Source organism: Leptopilina boulardi, unplaced genomic scaffold, assembly GCF_019393585.1.
Source record: "Leptopilina boulardi isolate dan_hultmark-lab unplaced genomic scaffold, ZJU_Lbou_2.1 LbouV2_332, whole genome shotgun sequence".
Lineage (NCBI taxonomy): Eukaryota > Metazoa > Arthropoda > Insecta > Hymenoptera > Figitidae > Leptopilina > Leptopilina boulardi.
Window position 1 is genome coordinate 3,851,923 of NW_026137899.1, and position 23,914 is coordinate 3,875,836.

Consider the following 23,914-nt stretch of genomic DNA (forward strand, 5'->3'; position numbering starts at 1 on the left):
GGCAAAATCAATGATAAAGTAGAATACGCGAATACGCGTTTAAAGTAATTCTTTATTATATTCTACTAAAGTTAATGGGTTTTATAACAGTGAACCATATTGTTATGTAAATGGTTTATTTTTAAGTAGCAAAATTATTATAAACACTTACATAGCCCCCTCTTATTTTCTTTGATTCTAAGATATGGTATAAAAGAAAATAAATATTAAAGATTAAAACTCATTTATTTAAATTATTATTGACATCCATAATCATATTGTCTATTTCTTCCTTTTCTCCTTCTGATAGATTCAGGACTAGATTGTCGTTATCATCAAAATTGCTATATTGAGGTTTGGGACTAGATGGAGTCGGAATATTATTTTTCATTATCTTTTCTTTTTTGTACAAGGCTAGGATCATTGGCAGGTTGACCGGATTGATTTTATTTTTTCTTTTTAGTTTTGATGGAGGCACTGGACACCTTTTGAGTAGTTTTTTGTTAATTACGGCTCTTGTTTTATCCAATGCTTCCTTGAAGCCTTTGGGATCCAAAGGTTCCGTTCCAACATCTTTGGTTTCCGGTTTAGAAGCGGAGAGCAAGGAGGTGGTAGTAGCTAAGGAGACACTCATGTTTTTCTTCCTTGGGTGTTTCCTTTTATTAGAAAGAGTTCGAGATGTACCCATTTTAATGCTGTGTTCGCCTATTTTGATGTTTGTGCTGAAGGGTTTTACAAGACTAGCTTGTATCCACATATCTCTTCTATCTGGGTAATGGCTCGAAGCTGTCTGAGTGGATGCATCCATCTGTAACATATATATGAATTAATTTCTTTCCTCTTCTTCATTAGAGTGGTAAGGTTTTATATCTTGATAGTGGAATTTCCCTCTGATTTTATTTACATTGGGATAAGAAAGAATACAAGTAGTTTTGTTAACGATTTTAGAGATTACATAAGGACCTTCATATATTGACATAAACTTTGCGCTCCTTTTTAAGAATTTATCGGATAAATTAAATGCTTTTAGCAACACCATATCATTGATCTTATAGGGTGGAAGAGTATTCAAATTATTGTTTTTAGTATCATTTGTCCTTTTTCTTTGTCTAAAATTTTCTCTACAGAGTAGTAATTTTTGTTCTCTAGTGGTAAAGGAAGGATTGATGTTTCTAGGAATTAGGGATTCCCAGAATTTAGTAGGTTTTTGTCCTAAATGTAACTCCATAGGGGTATAATTGGTGGTATCATGATGTATTTCATTCAATATCTTTTCTACCATTGGAAGCTTTTCATACCAATTAGTATGTTTAAGATCTTTAAGCAGGATTCTTAGGAATTTGGATATCTCGCGATTGGTTCTTTCTACCATATTAGATTGAGGGTGTCTTATGGAAGTTAGAGTATGAGATATTTTTTCAGAATTTAATTTTCTCTTCCAAGTATTATTAGTGAATTGTGTACCATGATCGGTAACTATCCTTAATGGTTTGCCATACTTTGAAAAATAATCTAGGCTTAATTTTTTAATAGTGGCCTCTGTAGTTTGTTTTCTCAAAGGATATAATTTGACAAACTTAGTGAATCCATCTAAAACGACTAGAATATATCTATTTCCTAATCTGCCCGTTGGTAAAGGACCGTAATAGTCTATAAAGATTACTTCATTGGGTTTATTTACATTTATGACTTCTGTTGGTAGGATAAATTTTGAATTGGTAATTTTATTTCGTTGACATGTATCGCAGGATTTGGTATAACGTTTGATTTTTCTTAATAGGTTAGGGATATAGAAATCTTCTGTTAACATGAATTGGCATTTCTTTGCTCCAATATGGGCATATGTTTCGTGACATCGTTTTATTAAAGGATTGATTAGCTGGACAAGTAAGTATAATTTCCAGATACCCCTACAACTTTTATATAATAATTTATTGATCATAGTATACTTTACATTGTCTATTTTCTCAGGTATGATGGTTTTTAGTTTAGGATCTTCACTTTGGTATTCTTCTAACCTTAGGAACTCTTCCTTAAAGGCTTTAGTTAGATTTTTAGCTAATGGATATAAACATACTCTTTTTTCTTTATTATACTGTAATGTTTCAGGATTCCTAGTATATCTGCTTAAAGCGTCGGCTGCTATATTAATTTTTCCTGGACAATATTCTACGTGTATGTTATAATCTTGTATCGTTAGAGTCCATCGCATTAATCTTCCACTGAGCCATCTACAGGATTGTAAGAACTTTAAGGCAGCATGGTCAGTTTTATGAATGATTTTATTTCCCATTAATAAATCTCGATGTCTTCCGAGGGTCCAAACTAAGGTTAATAATTCCTTTTCCGTTGTGTTATATGATATCTCTGCTGCTCTAAGAGTTCGACTTGCACAAGTGATGATGCATGGTTCTCCTTCTTCATCGAGTTGATAGATAATTACACCTAATGCATAATCACTAGCATCAGTTTGAAGGTAGAATGGTTTATTCAAATTAGGAAAGTGTAACAAGATTTTTTCCTTAAAAAGATTTTTGACCTTTTCAAAAGCTTCTTCATGGATTTTAGTCCAATCCCATTTATGTCCCTTTTTTAGTAGATCGAGTAGGGGTTGGACTTCTTTGGATACTTCATGACTGAACTTAGAGTTAAAATTAATAACTCCTAAGAAACCTTGTAATTGCTTTTTGTTTGTGGGAGTAAGAAAGTCTTTGATAGGTTGGATTTTTCTAGGATCTTGTTTAATTCCTTCGGGTGATATAATATGCCCTAAAAAATTGGTTTCTGCCCTTTTAAATTCACATTTAGTGAAGTTTAGAGTTATATTATGTTCTTGCAATCTTCTGTAGATGTTTTCTAGGTCTCTTAAGTGTTCGTCCTCAGTTTCTGACGCCACCAATATATCATCAACATATGTTATGACACAATGCGTTAAATTGGCTAGAACCTTATCCAATCCTCTAACTAGAGCAGCTGTACTGGTTTTTAGTCCGAACGGAGTAACATTATGTTGGTAACACTTTCCTTTATGTAAAAAAGCGGTATATTTTTTGGATTCTTCTGATAATGGAATTTGCCAAAAGCTCATATTCAAATCTAAGTGTGAAAAGTATTTTTTACCACTGCAACGTTGCAATAAAGTTTCAATTTTCTTAGTTTCTTCGTGGTCCTCTTCTAAAGCCGAATTGAGATTTCTTGCATCCAAACAAAGTCGTATCTTTCCATCCTTTTTGAATACTGGGACCAAGGGGTTGATAATAGAACTATCTGCACGACTGATGATATTCCAATCTATCATTTGTTGCAGTCCTTCCCCAGTTTCCTTTTCATATTTAATTGGTATGGGGTAGGATCGTGATTTTAGTATTTCTCCTTCTTTGATTTTTAGCTTATGATGATAACAGGATATTCTACCAGGTTTTTTATTGAATATATCCTTGTATTTCCATAGTAAGTTCTTGTAATCTTCACGCATGTTTGGATGAATAAGGGAATTTTCATCTATCTTAGAGGTGATGGCATCCTTAGTGAGTTTCATCTCATCTCTACTGATTAAAAAGTTTATTTTCTTGGGTTCCAGTATCGCTTCTTCTTCCTCATCTGCATCATCTATAATTAATGGGATGGATATTTCGATATCATCCTTGTAAAGTATTATGGCATCAGTGTCGAGATTTATTATGCTCTTTTGTTCTTTTAAAAAATCAATTCCTAAAATACATTCTTGAGTCAGATTTGGTATGATGAATAGGATCTGATCAAAGGTAGTGTTTCCTATTTTTAACTTAGTGTATATTTGTTGCTTTATTTTGATTGGTCTACCGCCAGTAGCACCCACGGCACTAACATTGACCAATGGTAAAATTTGACATAATTCAAATTTAGATGTATTTCTTTTTATAAATTCTTCGGAAATGCATGAGATCTGGCTACCACTATCCACAAGGGCATCAATGGAGGTTCCTTGTATAAGGATTTTTATTTTAGGACATTTAGCTCTAGTTTTAGTTTTTATATTTTCTTCTAGGAGTTCCTCTCTCCATTCAAAAGTATTAATTATAAACTCGGTCTGCCCCGTGCTCACTTTTTCCGTAGAGGAGTTTAGTGGCACGGGATGGTTCAGTTTTCCTGATCGGTAAGAGACTTTTCCTTTTCTTCTTCCAATTCAATACTTTGAATATTTCTTATATTTTTATTAGGATTAGGTTTGATTCTGTCATTGCTTCTCCAATTTTCTTGTCTCGAGTCCCTTTTTAATGCAGGGGTTTTATCAGGTTCAGCTTTCCGACTCCTCCAATTCTCGGGGTTGGTTTTAAGCTCTGGATTATCCCTTCTTTTAGAATTGATGGGTCCTGCCTTATCAAAGGTTTCAATAATTTCTAAAAAATCTTGTAGATTATTTATGGATCTACTTAATACGCAATTTCTCACATCATCATTAAAATGTCGGTATAATTTCCTTATGGTTTCTAATATAGATAAAGGTGGGTCTAAATACTTGGCTTCTCTAAATAACTCAAGGGTATAACTTGTCATAGAAGAATCTTCTGATGGACGATAGTGTCCAAATTCTAGTCTAGTTCTAATTTCGTGTTGTATGTTGTCTCCCCAGTATCTTCTTTTAAACTTGTCCATGAATTCTTGTAATCCGTCGTCGGGTGCTTTAACTAAATCCCACCAATTCTTTGCTGCTCCCTTTAAGCAGTTATTAAGCATATAAGGTACATCTAGTTTTGTTGGTTTAATGATCAGCCAATAATTTTTTAATTCTTCCAAAAATTTCATGGGTGACGATCCCTCCGCGTATAATGGATTTTTACAATTAAATCTAAGTGGACTAATTTCATTGTGATTGTGACTTGGGGATAAAGTGCATTCTTCGAAGATCCTCAGTCGTTCCTCCATTGAATCCTGTTTTTCTTGTAAACTCTTCATTTGTTCCTCACCTAAGTGGATCAATTTAGTTTGATTATTGTTTTCCACTTCAAAAGCTTTTTTAACTAATTTTTCTATCAACGATATTCTTGTGTTGGTAGTTTGTCTCAACTCGTTGGTTTCCTTCCGTAAGTCGCTGTTTACCCTTATTTCTAAATCTTCCATTTCTTCTCGTAACTGAATCTTGGAATTCTCTACTTTATTGTCAATTGCATCGAACCATTCGTTGAATTTCCGCTGCTCCTTTTGCATTGCGTCCATGTTGGATTTCATCTTTTTTAACTCTTTCATGAATTCGCTAGAATCATATGTATTTAATTCATCCTGAATGGATTGTCCCGGCAAAGGGTCTGGGATTATTGGAAAAAATTGATTTTAAAAAAATTGATCGAATTTGTCTGAAATTTGTTACTCGGGGGTTTTTTGTGTCGCTACCACCTTTAAAATGATTTAATGCTACAGTTTCAAAAATTTTATGGCCTATTGTGTATTAAGTCATAAGTAAATGTAGTTTATAACAATTTTTGAATTTTTTAAAATTATTTTTTAAAAAATTTTTTAAAAAATTTTGTTTGCAATTTCGGATCCACCATTTTGAATTTTGAAAAATTAAGTTCAGATTCGTAATCAGCGACCCCATAAACCCCCGAGTAACAAATTTTAGGCCAATGGGATCAATTTTGTAAAAAGTCATCCGCCATATTGAATCCGCCATTATGAATTTTGTAAAACTAAGTTCAGATTCGTAGTCAGCGACACAAAAAACCCCCGAGTAACGACTTTCAGGCCAATTGGATCAATTTTTTTAAAAGTCATCCGCCATATTGGATCCGCCATTTTGAATTTTGAAAAATAAAGTTCAGATTCATAATCAGCAACATCAAAAACCCCCAAGTAACAAATTTGAGGCCAATGGGATCACTTTTTTAAAAAGTCGTCCGCCATATTGGGTTCACCATTTTGAATTTTGGAAAATTTAAAATTCAGATTAGTAGTCGCAGCGACCCCAAAAACCTTCGAGTGAGAAATATCAGCCAGATTTAAACACATCTATTAGTTAATACTTACTTTTCTTCACAAACTATGCGTCGGACAGTTTAGGTTTATATTCATTATTAATTATACAGTTTTAATGAAGTGTGCAAAGGTTAACTATTTTTCAGTATACTTTTATAATGCATGAGAAGAGATTACAATGAGTTAGGAGCATTTAGAAGCAAAATTCAACATGTGCTTTTCAAATATGTGGTATTTTGATTTGAGTTACGTTTTAAAATTTAATGTTTGAAGTCATTGCATTTTTTGTGTAAAGGAGGCACACATTCCTGTATGGGTTTAAATTACTTCTTATTAGGTAGATAATATAATCCCGTTGTGCCGTTACTCAAAAACCTTCGTTAAAAAAGTTATATCAGTTTAACTGCTAACTTGTAGAAATTTTGAAAAAGTTGTCTCGCAAGTTTGAAGCTACATAGTTTTTATTCAATTTGAGGCACATCATTGTTTCATGGATTTTTTAGTTCTTTACACTCCCACCTACTTCTATTGCAAGCCACAAGACACACAATGTTTCGTTAAAAACGTTACAGTCTATAAACTAAAAAAAACAGTCAATATCACACACTAGAAACTGTCGATTTCACCACTTTAACTTACGTTCGTCATTTCCTACATAATTAAAAAAATTATATAACGCATGATACATTTAAAAAGCCCTATAATTGGTCAAATTATGGTATTGAAAAATTATTTAAAAAATTCTTAAGGTATCATAATGAGCGATAACATAAAATTTAAAAGTTCTAGAGATATGCCCAAAACATCTCACTTTCGGGTGACTTATTAAATTTAATTAAATAGACACCTATTGTTTACATCCGGAAATATTTGAATTTTAAATTTTATCTGATGTATAGAAAGGGTTTTTCAGGGGCAAAATCAATGATAAAGTAGAATACGCGTGTGATTGATTTTAAAGTAATTCTTTATTATATTCTACTAAAGTTAATGTGTTTTATAACAGTGAACCATATTGTTATGTAAATGGTTTATTTTTAAGTAGCAAAATTATTATAAACCCTTACAACTTTAATACATAAAATGTAAAATGATAAACTTGAATAAACTTAAATAAATAAATAAAAGAAGCCTGCGATCGCCACAAATGAATGCACAATTAAAATCATATTTAATAAATCCTAATTAAATTTTTAAACCTATTGTTAAACAGAATATAAGTTCGAAAAATGATGCACTCGAATGGAATGAACCTATATTAAGTCCTGTAGAGAATGAAAACCGTTTAGATCAAATTAAAAATATTCTCGATCAATTGTATGAAGAAGTTGATGACACAGAACAGAATCATTACAATATTCTGAGGTACTTAGCGAATTCAATTTTAACTATAATATACTTTTGTTTTTTATTACCCAGATTTTCTATATATATCACATAAATAACGAACAAAAATTCCATGTTTACTAAATTTTGTACGTGTCTAAATGTTTTTTAAAGCTTTAAGTGATTATTTTCAGATAAGAAATAAAACAAAATTTTTTTTAAAAAATGCTTATATTAAAAAAATTAATTGGTGAAAAATTATTATTTTTAAAACAGAAATTCATAAACATTTTTTGTATTATCATTATTCTAAAGTTAAAGAACATTTTAACTTTCCTTCTCTTGACGAAATCTTTGAATTCAAGAATTTTAGAGTTATAAGTATCATTAAAAATGTTCTACTTTTGAGAAATAAAAACTTTCAAATTCATAACTAAAACTTTGGTCATCTATGTATAAAAAATTTTTCAAATACGGTTATCTCTCTTTACGTAAGCAAGAATAAAAAAAGAAATTGTTTCACCAAAATGAAATTATTCACTGACATCTGATGTACATTTTACCATTATTTCAAACATTGATAAAAAACTTTTGGTTCAAGTAACGTAACAAAATATTGCCAAATTAATATTTTTAAAATAATCAATTAAAAATCTAATTATAATACAATATAATGAAAAAGTATAATATATCCATCAATGAAAACACAAAAAATTTTATAAAGTTTATTTGTGTTTAGATAGTCCGGAATAGGAAAATAAAATATATAATATTTTTCATATTCTCTACCTGAACAGCAATGGATGTTTCAGGATATCCTATGGACGCCTTATAGAGCTATTCGAAAATTAGAATATCTCTAGGATATTTTCAGCAAATACACAAATATCCTTGGGACATTTTATCGATATTCTAATTGTCCGATATCTAAGACGTCTGCAAGATATCCCGAAATATCAGTATATTATGAGGGTATTTATCTTTCAGTAGAATTAAGAGAAAAGTCATTAATTTTTTATTTATTATTGATATTGAGGATATTGAGGATAATCGCCTTCTGCGATTTGGATATCCATAAAATGTTTTTGAGATTTCCATTGATATTTCAAATAAGTTCCAAAGATATCTTGAGGATATTCAAACCGCCGAAAAAATATTGATATCCATAGGATGTCCTAAAGGTATTGTGAGGGCAAATTTTTTACTCAATTTTAACACTTTAATTGAAAATAGCATATATTTGTCAAATTTTAGAGGTATTCGGAAAATATTGAAATTTTCAACCATGGTGATGAAGATTTATTGATCCATGAATTAAATAACATTGATTTAAATTTTGAAGATGACGTATTTGAGAACTTAACTTCTTCAAAACAAGATTATAATGGCCTTGACAATTTCATGAAAAGTGAAGAATTTAATAAATGTGTCGATGTTCCTGTGAACAAAACTCTTGGAGAAATATTAATGATGGTAATACGATATTCCCTTGTGAATGCTCTGCCTTTAACGCTATTTTGTAATTTGATAAAACTTATTAATTGCATGTTTGTAACTCCGATTCTCCCAAGCACTCGATATTTAATAGATAAACTATTTTATCCTAAGAATTGCACAGAATTACACGGAATTTGTAAAGACTGTAATGTCTATTTGGGAAAATTCACTGCTAAAGATAAATTTATTAAATGCGTTAAATGCCAGAAAGATATTAGAGTAAAGAATAATGATAACAGCGATTTTTTTGTTACCTTGGATACTTCGTCACCGATTTCAATGCTACTTCAATCAAACGATGATTATTATAATTATATTGTAAATAAGAGAGTTTATGGAAAAGGTAGAATTAAAGACATATTTGACGGTAAATGTTACAGAAAATTTCTCTCTGGTTTAAGTGAAAATGACAGTCAAAATTATGCCACTGTTACTTTTAATTCAGACGGAGCTCCTTTATTTAAATCGTCAAATTACTCTATATGGCCAATTTTTTTAATGGTGAATAAAGTCCCAATGTCTGTTAGAACAAAGGAACTCATACTTGCAGGTCTGTGGTTTGGGAAAAATAAACCAGAAATGCGTATATTTTTACAACCATTTGTCGATAAAATAAATGATCATTCTACAAAAGGAATCCCATGCATTATAAAGGGAATTGAAAAAAATGTCAAAGTTTTCCCTTTATTATGTTCTGTTGATTCTGTAGCTAGACCAGCAATGCAAGGATTTATTCAATTTAATGGGAAATACGGTTGTAATTTATGCCTCCATCCTGGTGAGTGGGTGCCAAACAAAAAAAACCCGAAGACTGGTTGTATAAAATACCCAATTATTAATCCACCTACACAAGAAAGAAATGAAAAAGACACCATAAAATGTATGAATAAAATTAAAAAAAGTGGAAAACCAGTACTCGGTATTAAAAGTCCGTCGCCCTTAATTAATTTAATCAGATTTGATATAATTGACGGTTGCCCACCAGAACGGTTACATCTTTTGTCCGGAGTTGCAAAACTTTTCGGAAAAATATGGTTTGGCTGCAAAGGGATTTTGGGGTTAATTCGAAAAAGTGACATTATTGAGTTAGACAAACTTCTAACAGCAATAAAAGCTCCTCATAATGTGTCAAAGTTAACCCGTCCTTTGTCGGAGAGAGAATTTTGGAAAGCTAGAGATTGGGAAAATTGGTTGTTATTTTATAGTCTACCAGTTTTAAAAAATGTGTTAGATTACAAACTGTGGATACATTGGTCCTTTCTCGTGGAAGCGGTGCATATTCTATTAAAAACGGACATTTCGACGGTTGAAGTAGATTATGCTGATAAATTATTGCACGAATTTGTATATGACACAGAGCTTTTGTACACAAAAGTAGCTATGACCTTCAATGTTGAATCCTTGCGACATTTAGCAAGAAGCGTATATAATTGGGGGCCTTTATGGGCTCACGATGCATACGGTTTTGAATCGGGTAATGGTGAACTTTTGCAAGTCATTCATTCTGCTAAAGGAGTCCAACATCAAATATGCAGATCTATTAATTTAAAATACAGCATGTCAAAAATAAAAGACAATATTTTTGAAAATTCTTCGCCAATTGTAAAATCATTCTGTAATAACATCGGTACTAATACAATTCTAAAAACTCTTCAAAGTTCCGAATGTAGATATTTTGGAATTGGATCTCATGTAGAAGCTTCATGGATTCAACAGTTAGAATTATCAAGTTCCCATGCTCGTTCATTTAATAAAATGATTAAAAATGGATGTCTATACATGTCTTCCCAGAAAGAAAATAAACGTTCTGATAACAGTTTTGCCCAACTTAACAATGATATTTATGTCAAAATTAATGAATTAATTGTGGATGATTTTAATAAAAAAGAATTTGTAATAGTGCAAATTCTTGTTTGTAGAAATATCATTGAAGAAAAATGCAGCATGCAGAAACAGATTACACAAATTAATCCTGACAAAGTAGCATTTCCAACATACAGTATTAAAACTTTATGCGTCCATACAAAATTGCAGAATGAAGAATATATTTGTCCTTTGCCGAATTTGTATTTCAATTAATTTTATTAACCTCTTAACCCCGGGACATAATAATAACCATAATAATAATTTTGTTTGTCTTTTTTGTGTTTTCTGTTTTATAATTCATTTAATTAAGCTGTATTTATTAATGACATTTAAAACAATTTTCTGAATGACTAAAAATCTAATTCACTAATTATAACGAAGTCAAAGTATTCGTTTATATTTTGCATATAAAGTCAAACGAATAATTTGTTTACTTGTTCTTGAACCACAGACTGTTTAATATGAGTTCCATATTTAATTCATATTATATGAATCACTGAAACCTTCCAAAACATGTCCATATCTCTTGTAGTTATTGAAAACTGTACAAATTTTTCATTACAAGTAATTTAAGTACAACGTTGATCACTGTTAATAATTTAAATATATAATACAACTCAAACATGTTTTTTTATAAACTAATAATTACAAACTAAAAACCAGCGAAGACATGCTATTTCATTGTTAGAATTTTTAATATTCAGAAAATTTAGGATTGAGTATTATTTATAAGTGTGTGAATATTACAAATTTTGTAACGTTATAGCATTGATTTAATAAAACAATGTCATGAATTTTATATACTTTTTGTCTCTTTATTCGGGAGAATTTAATATGTAGCGATGGTTAACGTAATCTCATTTCTTTAATTTTATTTAACATTTTATTGGTAAAGCATAAAAAAAAAGGATTTTTTAGAACTTTAATCCTTTTTATAAAGAAACACGTTCTCTTTTCTATAATATATACAATTCATTCTATGAATAAAAAATTATTAATTTGAACATAAGAACTTATATACGAACTCACGTAGGATCCTACATAGTAAGCTATGTCAAATACTCACATAACAAAATTATATAGGTTCTTTCATTGGATCCTACATTTGAACCTATGTAGGATCCTATAAAGGATAGTACATAAGATCTTACGTAGGAGCTCATGTAGGATTTTTCAGTATGGAGGCTTTCAAACACTGAGCGTTCATAACATTATGAAGCATGTAGATGTGCCTAAATGTACAAACCATAATGACATTCAAATTGTTGGAGGAAATTGTATAAATCACTGGCGATTTTACGATTACAGGAATCGTGCATCAGAAAATATAAATCTCACTATTTTTGACAGTATGTTCACCGATTTGACATACAAAAGTCTTTCGGAAGATGAAAAAATTTTTATAAAAAAGAGATATCCGAAACTGCCGACTAAGAACGTACGCATCATTTGTCTTCAGAAACAAAGTGATGGTTCCAGTTGTGGTGTTCAATCTTCAGCACGTTCGACAAGCGCAGCGCTGGGCAGGAACCCATTTACTGAAAAGTATTCAGTTAAATCCAAACTAATGAGAGCACACATGGCACAGATTATAGAATCTAAAATTTTGACACCATTTCCTCAAGTTGAGGAACATCTTTCGGACGCGGAAAAAAAACTTTTTCCCCCTTTTAAGTAAGATCGCATTTAATTTACAGGCAAAAATATTGTTTGCTAATTTAAATTTAAATAAGACATAAGATACATGAATTGATTATTTCATGTACGTTCCTTTTTATTTTGACCAAAAGAGTCAAAATAATCATGCTTGCATGTGCATGATCAAGATTTGCATTTTATTTTTAAATACGTCATTATATCAATTTTTTGAAATATTTTTTATGTATGTGCGATTTTAACTTGATTAATAATGACGAAAAGGAACGTTATCCAAATTGGATATTGACAGAATATTTTTTCAGATTTCAAAATAAATATTGTAATGTATAACTCACATATTCTGTATTACTAATTATTAGAGCTCATTACATGAATTATTTATTTCATGTACGTTTCTATTTATTTTGACTAAAAGAGTCAAAATAATCATGCTTGCATGTGCATGATGAAGATTTGCATTTTATTTTTAAATACGTCATTATAGCAATTTTTTTTGAAATACTTTTTATGTGTGTGCGATTTTAACTTGATTAATAATGACGAAAAGGAACGTTATCCAAATTGGATATTGACAGAATATTTTTTCAGATTTCAAAATAAATATTCTAAAGTATAACTCACATATTCTGTATTACTAATTATTAGAGCTCATTACATGAATTATTTATTTCATGTACGTTTCTTTTTATTTTGACTGAAAGTGTCAAAGTAATCATGCTTGCGAATGCATGATAATTATTTGCATGTTAAATGCAAATTCATAATGATGCAAAGGATCGATGCAGAATTGCAATTTTATCACACTTATAATTGAATAATAGAACAGTTTATATTTATTTACTAGATTTAAGTTAATTTGCCTTTTTCTAGGTACAGAATTTAAGAAAATGAAACATAGGCGTGTAACGCCCCGTCTGATTTTGCTCTGGCTTTCTTATCTATGATATCAGGTCAGATCTTAATCGAGTGGTGCGTTTCATTCTAAATCAACAGCATAATCGAGAACAAATCGTTCTTCATGTTACTCAAGAGTACAACGTTTTTATCTATGGAATAAAATGTTTCGTAAGCATCACACGACTAAAGGCATTCAATTCAACTTTGAAAAAACGAATTTGTGGAAACAATTATTTTAATACATCTCTAGTGCATGTAAAATATCTATTTTAAACATATTTATTCAATTTTATTATTGCGTCAGAATTTACTTAACCTAGAATGGAAAACTGAGGTGGCTTCTAACCCCACGGGAAGTTTAAAGTTCGATCGCGACACCACTGGCGTTTTTGGTTCGGGATCCTAATTATAATTCAATTTTTACATCTGACAATCGATTTTGACGAGTTAGGGCGATAGATATTTTTCTGGAAGTCATTGAAGCAGCAATTATCCTTAAGTTTTGTTGCTTAATTAAAAAAAAAACTTTAAATTTTCAACTAATACAAAAATATAATTTGTTTTAATATTTTAATTTTGCAGAATCAAATGACGATTTGGTTATAATTTCGCAATAAATTAACAGTTCAACTAAGATTAGGATATTTTAGATAAATATTTTTCGTTCATCACAAAGATAGGCAAACTTTTCTCCGAAATTAAAATTTTCCAGTGTTTCATTGGCAGATGTTTAATGACAAGTAAGATCTTCGTTTAAAAAAGTCTGGAAGAAAGAAAAGAGTCAAGATTGGAAGTTATTGGAGCTGTATTAATTATACTGGTATGATGTTAACTTTTTTGTGAAGACTATATACAATTAGCGGTGTAGAATTATCTTGTGTAAAATGTATATTTATAGGATTAATATTATCCAAAAATTATAATTAAAAATTTAATCTAATAATACTTAAAAGAAATTGATCGAAATTGTGTTATATGAAAATTCTATAAAGTAAATAATTTGCATAAAAGTTCTTCAGAATGATAATTTGGATTAACGTGAATTCTACTGTAAGAAAAATTTAAAATAAAATTTAATTAAGTGTAAATATATTTTTTCTACTTTTCATCAAAAGATTCTAAAACTTTAACAACAGGTGCAATGTTTCTCTTCAGTTAATGACCAAATATCTCAAAGTAAAAAATGTTACCATCTATTATTGTAATTCATAAATTAAAATTTACTTATTTTATTTATTCAAAATTTCTAAAAAATATTTTAATAAATTAAGAAAGTATTTACAATAATATGTTTTAAATGTTATTCCTTAATGAAATTTTTTATTGAAATTCATTTCAAATAATTTCTCATATTTAATCAAGATTCTCGATAGAGAATCGACGCCAAGTGTAAAAAATCTGCAAATAAATTTCGAAATTTCAAAAAAACTATGCCGATTTTGTTCACGCTTTTTTTGACGGATAAAAAAAGATGAAAAAATAACGCCGGTGAAAAAATTAAGTTAATTAAAGAATTAAGGAAATTACGTTTAAATAACCTAAAACATTACATAATGACTGTTTGATAATTAGCAGAGGTCAAAGCCCATAATTCTAGACCGATGCACATTCATTGTTTATAAAAGATTTGTTAAAAAAATATGTGTCTCTCAGTCAGTTTCCTATAACTGTAGGATTTTACTCAGAATGCTAAGAATTAAAAAATCCTAGTCACAAAAAACTGGACTGAAAACGAAATCTAACAGAAAAATGTCCAGTTACGTCAATTTAAATTTTTTTTAAACGATAAACAGAACTTAGAAATTTTTTTTTACTGTACGATGCAATTCCAAGTGATTATATGTAATTTTTAGAATAAACCTGGATCTACAATATTTGATATTGTATGGAAAATTAAAAATAACAATAAATTAATTGATTGAATCTTCATTGAATGATAAATCACTGTACATAGTAAATACAATAATAATTACATGTAACTTTTTTTTCGCTACACTTATAAAAATAAACAAGTAATTAGAAGAACGTAATTAACCTTAGGCAAGATTTAAAATTTTTTCCTTTCTTGAAATAAAATAATAATGCGTAAAGGGATAAACGATTAAATAATTGTTAAAGTATTACGCGTATAAAATTAAGAAAATATTGTGAAAAAAACAAAGAAAAACAATTTGAGTCTCTGAATAAAAAAATCGATTTGCGACTACTAATAGAACAACCATTACAGAAGAAATTGACATTTTCAATTCGGAAATTAAATTTAGGCACATTTTACAATGTTTTTGGAACTCAAATAAAAGTAATACTTCGTTAAACTTTTAACAAAATTTGAGAAAAACAAAAAGAAAATCTCTACCATAATACAAGTGATATAATGTTTTTCCTTAAAGGACAATAATATTTTCGATGAAAAAATATATCTTGATATTGCTTTACGCATATGAAAATACACAAAGTGTTAAAAAATACAAGAAGGCTACGTTTCTGAAGCTCGCAAATCAACAGTGTTATGCTTTAACCATGGGCAAATCAGAACGTAAAATATGAGTTAGAGGCAATTTAGAAATTTCCAAATTAAGACAAAAAACAACGATTTGCGTTTTATGCCTAATAATGGTAATTTCCACCTCCTCCACTTTGTCCTCTTCCTCCTCTACCGTATCCTCCCCTACCATATCCACCTCTGCCAATATCTCCTCGTCCATCACCTCTTCCTTTGTCGTTACTTTTTCCTTGTCCTTCGGCTTGCTTCGAATTTTTATACAAGGCTACTATCATTTGCCGCTTAAGTTTCTAAAAGAAAAATATTTTTGATTTTCATGAAGACAATAAACCTTGCTTTAAATTTCATATGAATATATATCACAAATAACAGAAGCCTGTTAAAAAAAATTTCTGTTGTCTTAGATTGGGAAGTCATTTCGTACAGTTTTCAGAGCACTGAATCCGAATCTGACCACCAAAACTTCCTATCAAGTCTGCATTTTGAGAGAAGTGGGTTTAAAATCCCCAAAAATCACGTTTTTGTCAGTTTTCGTACACTGAAAGACTTTTCGTTTGAAAAATTAATATGATTTGTTTGAAAATGAGGATAATTCTGTTTTTATGCGATTCAGTCGTATAAAATGTAACAATTTTTAACCAAATAATGAAAGTTAATATGATGATACTAATTTTCGGTATTATTTGGTTAAAAATTGTTACATTTTATACGACTGAATCGCATAAAAACAGAATTATCCTCATTTTCAAACAAATCATATTAATTTTTCAAACGAAAAGTCTTTCAGTGTAAATTTGTACCGAGTGTATCTGATGTTATAGAGATTTCGCATAGAAATCAAATTAAAGCTTGAGCATTGTAGTTTACTCTAAAATTTCGATATACGCAACAACAATGTACTTTAGTTGTCAGAAGCAAAATTAATTGTCGAATCGATTCGATGTAAGCTTTAATTTGAGTCCTATGACGTCCAAGTTTGTAGGACGTCAGGTATACCCGGTAAAAATTTTCACAAGACTGCTAAAATCGTGATTTTTGGATATTTTGACCGCACTTTTTTCAAAATCCTGACGCGGTGAAAAATTGTTGTCGACAGATTTGGATTTAGCGCACTGAAAACTGCGGAAAATGACTTCCCACTTTCAGACAAAAATTTTTTTTGCAGGCTAGTACGACATATACGCTGTGTATTATTATTTTTATTAGTATAACAATTGGTAAACAAGTAAAAGTAAAAAAATTTTTTTTTAATTGAGAGACCCCAAAAATCCCTATATACTAAGTTTTATAAATATTTGTCAATCAGAATTTGTTGGACATTTTGAGACCACAGTGTCAATTTTTTCTCTAACAATGAAGGTGTTAAATTGCTAAAGTTTTATTTGAATTTTGAAAACAATTGAATTAATTATATTAAACTATAACTATAACTGATTATATTAAACTTTTTTGAATGCAACTGAATTTTTAAATGATTTATTAAAATAAAGTTAAACCTTCAACTGTTTGAAGCCTATTTTCAAAATTATTTTAAAAAATTTTAATTTTTGAAGATTTCTATTTTAAAAGTCTATACTTTTTTTATATCAAAAAAAGTCGAAAAATCGCTGTTTATTCAAGTATGTTAAAAAAATCGCTTATAATAAAAAAATTAAACATAAGTCAGGAAAAGGAGAAGTAGCAAATATTTTGAAAGAATCATATATATATTTATGATACTCACTCTCATCGAAGCCATTTCTTCCTGAAATCTTTCTCTTTCCGTTTTGAAATCAAAATTTTCTACAAAATTTGCATATTCTCCTGAAGAATCGGTCACTAGGGAATCAATATCCTGCGCCCAAGAAGTTGATGCTGAGAATGCGTTGACGAATGAATTTGATGAAGAAGGAACACTTACATTATTTGATAGTTTCTGATCCACATTTTTTATTCTTCCTTGCGCTTCAATGTACCTTTTCTGATACTCTAAATTTTCCTCAGCGCTTCTTTGAAGTTTTGAAATCATTTCAGCTTCCTTTTCTTTTTCAAGAGCTAACATCTCAGCCTCTAAAGCTTTTTGTTTTATAACTTGTAGTTCAGCTTCTCTCTTTTCGGCTAAACGCTGATAATAATCAGCACGCTGCTGAACAGTTTGCTGATCACTGGAGTTATTTTTTTCCTCTTTCTTCTCAACATCATTTTATTTTCATTATGTTGTTCAGCCCCCGGACTGCTCTCTGTTGTCTTGACACCTCCTGATTCTGAGAACAAAATTATTTTTTTACAACTAAAAACATTTTAAAAATGGTTTATTTTATATATAAAAATGAGCGAAAGTTTTGAACGTTCAAATGAACAACATTTTTTTGTAACTTCTTTAAATACGAATTTTATTACAAAATATTATTTTAAATATCTAAAAAGGAGTTATTAATTGAATATTAGTTTAATTTACTGTTTTATTTTACATTGCCATTATAATTTTTAATAATTTCTAGATTGAAAAAAATATTTTGTTCATTTGAACGTTCAAAACTTTTGGCTCATATATAAAATAAAGTTTGCAAGTACTTACTTCTCGTGGTTCGTTGAGACATTTTTGTTTTCTTCAATATAGCCTAAAGGAAAATCACCAGTATTATTAATAAAAATAAAAAAGAAATTTTGGATAAAAAAATAAATTTTAAGTTTTCTTTTTATAAAAATTTTTTTGTGGTGTACGAATCTGATTTCCAAAATGGTTTTTTTTGTAACAGTGGCTTAAATCGCTAAAAAAGCCATTTTTGTAGATTATCAAATTTTTTTTCTCTTTTGCAAAATTATGCGGTACAATATAATTTCTAAAGTTCAAAATCCATTTTCGTAAATTGTTTTACGATTTTTTTAAGAAAGTTATGTAGATTTCAATTTTTGTCATTTGATCAAACATACTGTATAAGAAATAACTATGAAAGCTGAGAAACATAAGAAAAGGGGTTGGAATAAAAAATAAAAAAATCTTTTTTTTAACATAAGAAATTAATTCCTTAAAAATTTGTGATTTTTTTATTACAACCCCTTTTCTATTATTCCTCAGCCTTGATAGATATTTCTTATATATATGTATACTTGACCAAATGACAAAAATTAAAATATACATATCTATTTTTTAAAAAAATCGTAAAATCATTGGCGAAAATGGGTTTTGATTGTGCAAGAACTGAAAATTTCTTACTATTGATACTGTCCTAAATTTTCCATCTTCATACACTATAAGGTTTTGATTATGAAACAAATTTTGGTTTAAGTGGGTTATCTCCTAAAAATTTAAACCGACTAAAGCAAATTACTACTAAACATTTTTTAAACTTTATTTTTCTTTGTTTTCTTATGGTAATTATATATCCAAAAATGTATTTCTTTTATAATTAGCAGTTTAAAACACGTGCATAACCTACAATGTAATATGAAACACAAATTTGTAGTGGAAATATTGTGTAAATTTTCTGTTTTTAATACGTGATTTAACATTTCTTTTTTTAATACACAAAATAGTCTGTGCGCATAAAAAATAAAACTAAATGTTGTATGGAAAACGTTTCAAATTAAGATAATAACCAGAACATTGTTCCAAAACCGTGACTTTTACTTTAGCGATCACATAATGTTGTGCATTTATATCGTTGAAAAAGGATTAAAAATAAAAGTTTTACTCACTTTAATTTGACGAAAATTTTATTACGAACTACGTCTAATGTCGACTTTTGATGAATGAACAAGACCACATGTATGCAGTGTTGCTTCCGAATCCTTCTTCTTGTTCAATTTCATCAACTTTGCGATTTGCGTCTGCGCATACTTTCCTAGTATACACTTTATCAAAAATGCGCTAAAAACCTCAATTCGGAAACGGCTGAACACATTTTCTATTCACCAGACAAGCGCGTGCTTCTTAAAAAGCAGTTGATCGTAAACAAGGTTTTAACGCAAATATGAATTATACATTTCATTGATTACAGTATACTTCAACATAATAATAAGTTTTATAAACTATAATAATAATAACGCCAACATTTTATTACTAACAATTATATTTAAAAATATTTATCACAAATGAATTACTTTTAATCAGCCTGTCACTTTTCAAAATGATGCCTCGTCGGAAGACATGCAATGAATAAAAGTCAATGGAGTGAATCATTTTTTTTAATAACTTTTGAAAAATTAATTTTTGAACCCAAGTTTAATTATAAAATATTTGTTATTTATCGAAATCTTTTTTTTAAATAATAAAATAACAAAATTAAGTTCTATTATTTAAAAAAAGATTTCGATAAATGAAAAATATTTTATAATTACACTTGGGTTCAAAAATTAATTTTTCAAAAGTTATTTTAAAAAAACTGATTCGCTCCATTGACTTGAATGCATTTCATGTCTTCCTACGAGGCATCATTTTGAAAAGTGACGTCACGCTATGTCACAAGTTGAACTGACTTATAGCAATTTTTTTATTTTGTGTTTATCGGTGACTACCGCATGAACTTGTTTTGTCCAGAATTTCTGCCGGCCGCCGGTTTACGTTTATAATTAAAAATTTAGCTATTTACGAAAATTTGTAATATTAAATATAGTAAGTGAAAGTATTGTTAGTGACCAGTAATAATAATTATTATTCCAGTTGTGATTACAAGTGTTATTTGCGCTATGGATGCCAGTTTTGAATAATTCATACACAGGAAACATAACGTAAATATTTGTGGTAAGAAAAATATATATATTTATATAATAATAAGAAATAGAATTTTTAATCTATCTTTTGCAGAAATATATGGTTAAAAAATAAATATCAATTAGAAATTCAAATATAGTAAATTCTAAATATTATTTTCGATTATTTTATACTTGTAAATATAAACCATAACCTACAACTATTCAAAATTTTTGTCATTCAATTTCATGGTAATTACTGCACAATAGGTTACATAATTTTAAATTAGAATTTATTATATAAACGAAAATTAAATGTACCTAATTTTCATTAAATAATAATTAAATTTTTTTTAGAAATATATATGTGTTAACTAATAAAAATAGTGACAAATAACCTAGTGGGCGCAAAAAAGTTTTTCTAGTTTTGTATCATCAAAAATAACAAATAATAATTTTGACTGATAAATATTAAAAATTAATGTTTTAAAGAAGATGATTTTGTGTAAATTATATTAATCCAGAATATCCAGAAAAATGTTTTTTAAAAAATATTTATTGATTTAATTTGATTTATTAATTTATATTTAATTTTTTTCTAATTTACATTTTAAATGTAATTTTTTATATTATTATTGCTTCCTCATGGGAAAAGTTCCTCAAGGTGCATTAGGAAGCAATTTATTTTTTTTATAAATAAGGACCCCCCTTGTATTTTTTTATTAATGTTTTTCTTTATTTTACTTGAATGTTGTAATTGTCTTCTTTAACGATTACGTTAAATGAAATTCCGTTCTTCTAGGCAACGATAAAAAACAAAAGGAAAATAACGTGCCTAAATGCGTTATTGATATTTTGGATAAACGGAATGTTTTTTAAGTCTGGTCTACTTGAAAGTTGGCTTTCTTGACAAGGGAGAAGCAACACCGCCATTATTACGCATCCCCTTGAATATCAGTATCAGGACAAATTTTCAGATATGGAAATGAATGGAGAAATCGTGGATCAAGAACAGAATCAAGTGAAAGTTGAAGAAAATTAAGAAAACTTCTACTGGAACGGATAAATTCAGGTGATTTGCTTTTTTTCTAGTCCTATTCCTTTTTTAAATGAAAATTAATTACCTTTTTTTATTTTTATTTAGGGTAACTGCACCAGTGGTGGATCATGCACCAGTGGTGGATCAACTGCGAGAAAAATGGTCATTTGTGTTTACACGTTTGTAAGAAAATGAACCACAAGTGTCGGTAATTGTTAAGAAAATTATACAGATCAATATTACAATTTAAAAAAATTTTTAAATTCATCGCGAAGAAAGCAGGACAACAATTACTAAAGTGGTGACAGAAAACAAGAGTTTTCCTTAGCATGTAAGTTAAGAGTATATTTTGGAATAGAAAGCTTTGGAGCCATTTTAGGACAATTTTTAATTCTTTTCACAATAGGAGGCATTTCGTTTCATCCCCATAGAGCCCTGAGAACAATATTTACGTCTGTAAGTAGCGCGTGTCCATTGTTTTGGGGTGATCCACGACTGGAACCAAAAAAGTAACAAAATCTAGTGGTGGATCAGTCCTACTTTTCCCCTGTTGACGCATTGTTTTATTGAAAATTACGTAACTTTCCCACTTCCCACTTCCCACATACCACATCCCACATCTCATTTCCCACATTTTACATCCCATATCCCACATTTTACATCCCACTTCCCAAATCCCACATCTCACTTCCTACATTTTACATCCCACTTCCCATATCCCATATTTCACATCTCACTTCTCACTTCCCATATTTCATATCCCACTTCCCATATTTCACATCTCACTTATTACTTCCCATATTTCATATCCACTTCCCACTTCCCATATTTCACATACCACATCCCACTTCCCATATTTCACATTCCACATCTCACTTCCCACATTTCACATCCCACTTCTCACATTTCACACTTCACATCTTACATTGTACATTACACTTTTCTTATCACGCTTCCCACCTTTTATATCCCACTTCTCACATCTCTCCCATTTCCCACAAGATGTTGGATGTGGGAAGTGGTATGTAAAATGTGGGAAGTGAGATGTGGGAAATGGGATGTGGGAATTGAGAAGTGGGATGTAAAATGTAGGAAGTGAGATGTGGGATGTAAAATGTGGGAAGTGGGAAAGTTACGTAATCGACCCCCTGATTTCAAATTGTTAAATTTTTGTTGAATTAAAATACCCAGAATTAATAAATGTTATTTATCATTGAAACTGAAGCTTTAAGAGTTTCTATTTATTTATTACCAAAAATTCTAATAAAAAGATGATTAATTAATATTTAGTCACATTATACCTATAGAAATGAAAGAGGAGGGGATATGGATAGGAAAGTGAATTTGAAAATCTGTCCGTAAAGCCTTATAAAAGTTGCAAAACGTCTCAGTCTCGTAATTTTAAAATGCAATGTTTTTTAGTATGATTTTTTAAGTGATCCACCACTGGAGCAATCTATAACCATGACTGGTGCAAACAGTGATCCAGAATAGGATCATTGACAAATTATCTTTGATGGAGCATTAAAGTAAACGTAGGTGTCAAAATTAAGTCTAACCTTGAAGGAAATGTCTATTGGAACTATCTGGTCCATAATACTATAAAGAATAACCTCGAATTTGTCTAAGAACAACCTATACAGAACTTCAAAGTCAAAATAAGAAAGTTAAGGGGCTTAACTGATCCACCACTGGTGCAGTTACCCTACCTAAATATTATAACTTGTATTTGTTTTATCATTTTTTAAAAATTTCATCAGACTGTTCCATCTTCCATCTTTTTTTGAATTTGTCACTTATTTTTTTAATTGTTGATTTAGAGGTTTGTTTTCTGAATTTCAATTTTTTTAATTTTAATCAATAAAAATCTAATAAAATATAAATTTTAAATAATCAAAATAATTCAACGTTCAAATAAACGAATTTTTTTGCTACTTTTTTTTGTTTTAATTTTGTTAGAAAATAATACTTGGCATCTGAAAAAATAAATTATTTACTTAAAAAATATTAAATTTAATTTTTATTTCTTCTTAGAGGCCAATAATTGAACAAAATATCTAAACTTAAAAAAAAATTTCTATTAGAGACAATATTTACTGGCAGAACCTGTAATCAATCATCGTAATGCAATTTATCAAAATTGTAAACGATAAAAATAAGAATATTTCTAATTTTAACAAATTTTAAATTCAATTATTCCAAATGTTAATAAATTTCAGTTTACTTTTCAAAATACTTGAATGTCAGGTTTGAACTTGGAATTTTCCAATTCATCTAAATTTCGAATAAATTCTTATTTTAACTGAGGAAATCTTAGTTCATATTTTTTTACGAAGTTCAAGTCCACAACGTTTATAATTAACTAACTAATTAAAAAAATTATTTTTTAAAGGAGAAAAAAATAAATTTTCTAGTCTGAAAATTTTTCTTTTTAAAATAGTCGAAAAAGTTTGTCAAAATTTTTTTCAGATGAAAATTAAAGAACAATGGTAATAAAAAATATTATTTTAAATCTGTAATTACAA

The 23,914-nt window shown here is 29.2% G+C and overlaps 2 protein-coding genes across 2 annotated transcripts in view; both read right to left on the reverse strand.

Annotated features, from left to right (window-relative positions):
• Nucleotides 1-220: 220 nt before the first annotated feature.
• Nucleotides 221-23,914, reverse strand: part of LOC127285384 (uncharacterized) — a 91,138-nt gene continuing 67,444 nt past the window's right edge. Inside the window, exon 3 of the mRNA XM_051311365.1 lies at nt 221-787. Coding sequence (XP_051167322.1) covers nt 221-787 — 567 coding nt within the window. The remainder of the gene's footprint in view (nt 788-23,914) is intronic.
• LOC127285414 (uncharacterized) lies at nt 15,539-17,883 on the reverse strand. The gene is made up of 2 exons (XM_051311417.1): nt 17,403-17,883; nt 15,539-15,969 (listed from the first exon to the last, which is right to left on the reverse strand). The coding sequence occupies exons 1-2, from the start codon at nt 17,718-17,720 to the stop codon at nt 15,784-15,786; spliced, it is 504 nt and encodes a 167-aa protein (XP_051167374.1). The 5' UTR covers nt 17,721-17,883; the 3' UTR covers nt 15,539-15,783.

What these genes read in the sequence shown, in the direction of transcription:
- LOC127285414 (XM_051311417.1), bottom strand. Translation starts at nt 17,720, where the DNA reads ATGTTAGCTCTTGAAAAAGAAAAGGAAGCTGAAATGATTTCAAAACTT. An exon ending in AAGAAATGGCTTCGATGAGA is followed by an intron (nt 15,970 to 17,402) that starts GTGAGTATCATA and finishes TTTTTCTTTTAG; the next exon opens with AAACTTAAGCGGCAAATGAT.